This window comes from Morone saxatilis, unplaced genomic scaffold (assembly GCF_004916995.1).
Source record: "Morone saxatilis isolate NCDOM2014 unplaced genomic scaffold, NCSU_SB_2.0 Contig0, whole genome shotgun sequence".
Lineage (NCBI taxonomy): Eukaryota > Metazoa > Chordata > Actinopteri > Moronidae > Morone > Morone saxatilis.
The window spans coordinates 7770835-7777760 of NW_023339650.1; the positions used below are offsets into that span (position 1 = coordinate 7770835).

General features: G+C 41.7%; 1 protein-coding gene across 1 annotated transcript; it reads right to left on the reverse strand.

Annotated features, from left to right (window-relative positions):
* Positions 1 to 1171: 1171 nt before the first annotated feature.
* On the reverse strand, positions 1172 to 6232 carry tfap2a (transcription factor AP-2 alpha; the record flags this gene model as incomplete). Its single annotated transcript, XM_035657062.1, is given in 3 exon segments — positions 1172 to 2765; positions 4227 to 4368; positions 6114 to 6232. Coding segments are annotated over 3 exon segments (550 nt in total), but the record flags the coding sequence as incomplete, so codon positions are not given.
* Positions 6233 to 6926: the final 694 nt, after the last annotated feature.

Consider the following 6926-nt stretch of genomic DNA (forward strand, 5'->3'; position numbering starts at 1 on the left):
CCCCTTTATGAGTGAGCTATTGTGCCTGAGGACAGGATCCCACACACAATCTGAAGACTGAGCCAACAAAAACAGGGCCTGACAGACAATGCCTCGCTTCACCTGCTCCAGCACTGTGCATCGCAATTATGCCAAGGACATGTACAGTTAGGCTTCATTCACCCTCCTGCAAAAACAACTGCCTCAGAATTAAACCAGGGCCCGAAAATCATGCAGATAATAAATATGGCTGCAGAGGAGATTGGAGAGAGAAAGAGGAGGAGAGGGAAGGAAGGGGGGGTTCGCCCAGTGCTCTCCCAGTGTTACAATATTTTAAACTGCATGGTTACCAGACAGTGAAATGGGGAAAGCGAGAAACAATACCAAGATGCATATATCACCAGACTGATTCATGCTCCAGACGAGATTGATTTCGAGCTATAGGTGCCACGCCATCAATATACAATCAAACTCTAAATGTTATGCAACGGCCTGCTCTCTAGCAGCTCTGCACGCAAAATAAAGCAAAGGCCAGCTTCAGATTTTGCTATTACAGCCAGCGTGATAGCCACATTTATAGACCCACTCAGGCAAACACAACGAAATGAGACTAAATACCAGTTAGAGCAGGAGATTCGTTATGAAAGTATCATGATTATATCACGAAATATACATAAAAAGCCACCATACTGGGCGCTGATTGTTCATTGATTACACTCAGAGGCAAAACAACATAACAAATATTTGATGCATGTCTTTGAATAAGGCTCCAGCACAGAATAAACGGAGGAGAGCCAAATATAGCCTATAACAACCAAACATTGCACACCAGGCCTATATACATCTCAGAGGGTTTTAGCTGGAGGGGTGGCGCTGCACACTTCAAACGCGAATATATCCATTGTTGTGAGCCATTTGGCCTGCATAAGATCCTGTGCTCTGAACTAGGGAGTTTAAAGTAAGATTTTTTTTTTTATTATACTTGAGGGAAACAATGAGTTCAGCTGCTTATTGCAAGGAGCAATCGTCAGGGGAGACTTAAACTCAATTACTGTAGCCGTTCAGAATGGGAAAAAATACTAAGACCAAAAAAAAAAAAAAAAAAAAAAAAAAAAAACAGAAAGAAAAAAAAACACCCGGGCGTATCAAGCAGTGAATAAAAAATTAAAAGATATGAATAAAAATCGAGATGAAGCGTATCAAATATTTATTTTTTTTCTGGGCAACAAAGGACTATAATACATTGACAGGCATGGGAACTATTGCCAGCACATGTCTATACAATACAGCTAAAACCGCCTCCAATTTTGGACATTATCGGACATAACAAGATATCAGGTGGTCCCAAAAAATGTTTTTTGAATGTCTTCCAACATTTAAAAAAAGACAATATTCCATTTATTGCTTTTATGGTGCTTCAAGGAGAGAACAAGAGGTGAAACGTATTCTGATTGGCACAACACATAAAAGCTTGTATAAAAACGAAAATAGAAAGACAAAAAGAAAAAAAAAACAGTTCTCCTCAGGGTCTCACTTATGCTCTGTCTCAAATTAAAAAAAAAAACTGAATAAGGATGATATATATAGAGAGAGAAATGGAAGTTTATTTCTATTAAATTTGTTCACTTGCTTCAATGTCGCCTCAACATGCTACAAGAGGGCTGAATTGAAATATCCCAGAGAAATAAAAATACCCCAAACTTCTGTTTTCTAAGAACCATAAAATCACATGAAGAACTAACCGAATATTCAAACCCACTAAAACAGGAGGCACCAGATAAATAAAAAAAGAAGTTTCAACAGACGCACCATATTTACAATTCCCATTAAATTACACATAAATAAATATATACATACATGAACACTGATTCCCTTATATAACCGTGAATCGTGTTGAAATTCAAAAAGTTCAAGTTGGTCGCTTGGAGGAGAAGAAGAGTGAAAGTCTACAACTGAAGTCATGACATGGAGCTCTGTGGAATTTCTCTTTGTTTTTCAAGTTTATTATTCACAATACTGATAAGAATTCATCCTCTTTTAGCTTCGTTTTTGTCACAATCGTAAAATTGAGATATAGAGGGGTCGCTGGATTTCAGTCCATTCGTTGCAGCTCATAAAAAATAAGGGGAGTACATAAAAAGTCCTCTGGCTGAGGCAATACACCTTTTTCCTCACCCTGGAGCTGTTCCTCTGCAGCTTTTTTTCTTTTCTTTTTTTTTTTAGTTAAATAACATTTCGTATGGTTCAGGTGTTGGAAGAAGAAGAAGAAGATTTCTTGCGTCGTTTCCCGTGAATCCAAAGTGGGATGTAAAAACAAAACATGTAAAACCGCGCAAGATCAGGAAGTGGCACGTTTAACTTTATCAATAGTATTTATAAGGTATTTATAATATTTATATTGAACGGGTGGGGGGGGCCGGGGCAAGGCGGAGGGTGCGGGTCGGTGTTGAAGAAGGGGCCCTGGGGTTTGGCCTCCGGTGAAGGTGGGATGGAAACATCACTTTCTGTGCTTCTCGTCTTTGTCTCCGCCTTTAGTGCCGTTATCTGAGTGACTGTTGGGGTTGTTGTTGAGGTACATTTTGTCCATGGCTTTGATAGCCTCGGTCAGATAGTTCTGCAGGGCCGTGACGGCCGCGCACAGTGCCGGGGTCCCGAAACCGTGCGAGATTAGACTGAAGTGGGTCAAACAGCTCTGGATTCCCGGTTCAAGAATGGGCTGCGGCCGTGAGTTTCCCAGCGGCGAGCGGTCCTGGGACAGCAGGTCCGTGAACTCTTTGCAGACTTGCCTGGAACAAGAGAGAGAGAGAGCGGCGTGTTAATGACCAAGACTGAGCAAATCCCTGCGTGCATTTTAACGTCCAGACAAAAATAAATCAAAGTGGACACACTGCAAAAAATAGCCATGTTTAAATCAGTCAGTCCTGCAGGGGGGCTGCAATTCTAAATTTGCTTAAAGCATGTGAAAATTGACCAGCCACTAAGGTGAGACTATAATTCTCCTGCCCCCCCTCCCCCATGTAAATCAACTTATTTCAATCAGTTTTACAGCATTTATTAGTGGACTGAAACTGTTCTTCGTTCTGCTTTGTTTTCAGAAATTAACACTTGGCTAAAGAAAATGCCCTGCAGCTCCAAACAGGTGGAAATGAATCTCTGAGCTCAGTGGCAGGATAGTTTACTTTTATTAAAAATAACATTTTAAGAGAAAACATGACTCCAAATGACTTGTCGATGTAAAACAAAAGATTTTAGCAGTTTAAACTTTGAACTTCAATCGCTGATTATCAAATAGCAAACACTAACCACTGACACAATACAGTCAAATAGCCCCCCAAAAAATAATATTTTTTTTCTCAAAAGACACCTTCTTGTGAGTCACTTACACTGTGAACGTATGTAAAATATTTTTTATAACGTAAAGAAAATTGCATTCCACCATTAAAAGGTGAGTTAGCGCGGGTTTACTCTCCATTGCATGCTCCTGCTATTTTAATAAGACTCCAAAAGCCTGTAATAAGCGGTTATGGCTGACAGCTGTTGGATTTTAGCGGCCCATCATCAATATTAAATGCCGGCTTCTGCGTCTCTGCCTTTAAAGGGAATGCCCATGTTTCAGCTAACGCATAGTAAAAATATCCAACACCAATGGTAGCGCTGGATGAGAACCAGCTATGTGTCAATGTCACTGAAATCACAAGGAAAACTAAACTAAATACTGCTGTGCGTGCGGATGAGGGAACTTGGGGCCTAGTCAACAACGACAGGACATTTAACTGAACTGTACATACTGTAACTATAATTCAAAATATTATATAGACTCACATGTTTAAAAAAAAAAAAAAGGTTCAGTGTCTGAATAAAATCCAGTAACATTTGAAAGTGTGTGGCTAAAAAAAAGGAGGAAAAAAAAAAGAAATCCTATTTAAATGATTTGCCTATAGCTGATAGCACTGGTGGGCTGATATTGACAGGGAGCAGTGATGACATATTTTATCATCTGACAGTGTGTACAATTCTGATTGGTTCGAGATCAAACTTGGGATCAAGTGTGGAAAAGTGCATTTTAATAAAGTAAAAATTAATTTAATTAAAATCTGTGTATGTGTGTGTGTGTTTCTGTGTGTGTGTGTGTGTGTGTGTTTTAATTGACAGTTTGCACACACACACACACACACACACACCCACACAGTGGCACAGGGCCGGGATGCATTCGGTGTGACACAGTGAAATGTGATGATAGCACTTACTTCGTGGCCAATAGCATGTTTTTTCTTTGGACTTGTTCGTTTGGGTCGGAATGCTGACGGTTTACATATTCAGCTACTGCCTTGGCTGGAAACTCGGTCTCGCATACATAACCGAAATCCCTGGCAAGATGTACCGCTTCGCCTGAGAAAGAAGAGGAGGAGGAGGAGAGGAGGAGGAGGAGGAGGAGGGGGGGAAATGAGGTTGAATGTGTTTGCTTATTAAATATGGTTACATCAAATTCAGAGCAGTTCACACTCCCTGCCTGGACTAACACATGATTAATCTGATCTGAGCGGAGCGTCCACACTGTTTATGCGTTCAGACAGCAGGGTTGTAGCACCTGTGCCTTCCCAACAAACACTAATGATGATGATAACAACAATAATAGCCCAGAAATAATAATAAAACAGCCCTGCGAGCTGTCAATACGCGTCAAGCTCTCTCCTCCATACCGTGAGAACGGTTAAATATGGAGGAGAAACAATAAGTGGATAGGAAATATAGACGGAGCGTCATGCTTAACACCATGTCATTGATTACCAATGCCTGCGCATTATTGGAAGTCCAGCATATCACACAGTCATGGGGAAGCAATTTTAAAGGGCTATACCTAAATCTCACTTGCTCTTTACATACTTCAGCTATGAGAATTACAGGGTTTTCATTCCGTCCGAGTCTGAGCTCGCCTCTCTCTTGTTGGTTGACTTTCTTTTTTTTTCTTTTTCTCCAAGTCTTTGGTTTTAATTTCCTGAAGCAGTTGAGTTTTTACTGCGGGGCTTCCTGCCCATAAGCCCCTGCTCCGGAAGAACGCATGCGCCAATTAGCATCAAAGCTCAAGTCCAGTAAACTCGTTTCCATAAAATGGAGCGGATCATAAACAATGACAGCACTTCAGAAAACCCACTGTCCCTTCACTAAATAACCGGCTGCCATCCACCGCCCCCCCTCTTTCCACACACACACACACACACACATACACACACGTGCCACCACCCCCTTACTACCCAGAATCATACATTTCTCCAGGCTCATTACAATACAGCACCGAATTTCTCCGAAGCACAATGAACACTCGGCCCGCTTCTGCAGCAATGATTAACAGGGACCAATGAACCATCGCAAGCTTTCACCTTTGGAAACCCACTGCACACCAAATACCACTGCACTGAATAATAAGGTTCAACTCTGCAAGCAAAATGGATTTATCCAGGTAAAAGGCATCTCTTCCGCGCACCATAATTGACTAATTTATTCTTTAATAGGCCCAAAACATATAGCTCCCTATAGGTCAGCGCCATGCCATTTGCATGCAACAAAAATCTTCAGTGAAAAGCAAAACACGGGAAGCTATTAACGAAAGAATTAAGTCACCATTAAAAAAACCAGCCCTGCGCTGCCATACCCAGGCCTGTATTAATGTTTGAAACAATGCAGGGTTAATAAATCAATCGACTTCTCAGCCATGAGGTGAAACAGCTCAGCGGTGCCCAATAAACAAGCAGCACTCAATAATTAACTGGACTTCAACACAAATTCATCCAGTGTATAAACTAGGCCAGCCGTGGACCTGCAAGTGTGCTCCTGAAAGCGGAGGCCAACGCTGCAAAGCCACTAGAATTACCAGCACCATTCTCTCTCTCTATCTCTCTCCCTCTCTCTCCTCACAGACACACACACACACACACACACATCCTTCATGCTTTATTACTTGCGAGGCAAAGTCGGTCCACATTACACGGATGAGCGCATATGCTGATTTCCAACACAGAGAAAGAAAGAGAGAGAGAGAGAGAGAGAGAGAGAGAGATACACCCCCAGTTTTGCAAGCACCTGATATCGCGGGAGCAACAAGAGTGGGAACGTGATTTGCGGCACCCGACACTTACCTTCGACTAGTGACGTCAGTAAGGTGACGTTGGCTGCCTTGCGTCTGCCCGCAGGTAGATTCAAGCCGATTTTATCCAACTTCTCCCGCAAGGATCTTCCTCCGTTCTTAGACTTTGCCCTGTGGCACCAAAACAAAGCAGAAATTCAATATATAATTCAAATATCTAAAATATGCAATAATGTAGTGGTGAATTTAGTGGCTTTAGTGAAAAGTTACCTACACACTGTCAAATAGTTTTAAGGATTATGCCCTATCAGTTTGGGTTTTCGGTGTCACTTTCTAAGGTGCAGACTCTGATATTTGCATCATGTAAACATGCCCGCCAGTAAATGTGGTTCAGCTCTTTTTTCACTAATTAAAAGGTGAATGGGCTGGATTTGGCTGGCTTTACCCTCCACTACATCTCTAATACCAGCTATAAATAATACTAAAAGAGCCCAAACCTTTTCACCAGCAGACAAATACTGTACAAAATGAATAAATAAAGCCCTACTTAATAGGCAGTACTATTACTGGCTGCGTGTCTGCAGCACTTCAGTAGACAGTTCACTGGAGACCAATGTTTTCATGTGTAATGCCTTCACTGGGCCTATAGAGCTGGGGTTGAAACAGACTAGGCCTACATTAATTTGAGAGCGATGGGGAGAGAGAGAGAGAGAGAGAGAGAGGGAGAGAGAGAGAGAGAGATCCAGTGCTAGGGAAGTTAATATGGAATTTAACAGACCCCTCCTGCTTTAAATGCAGGAGCTAGGTGTCATGGTTGGTCGATTTTAATTATTCTTGGTACAGAGGAGAGAGAGAGAGAGAGAGA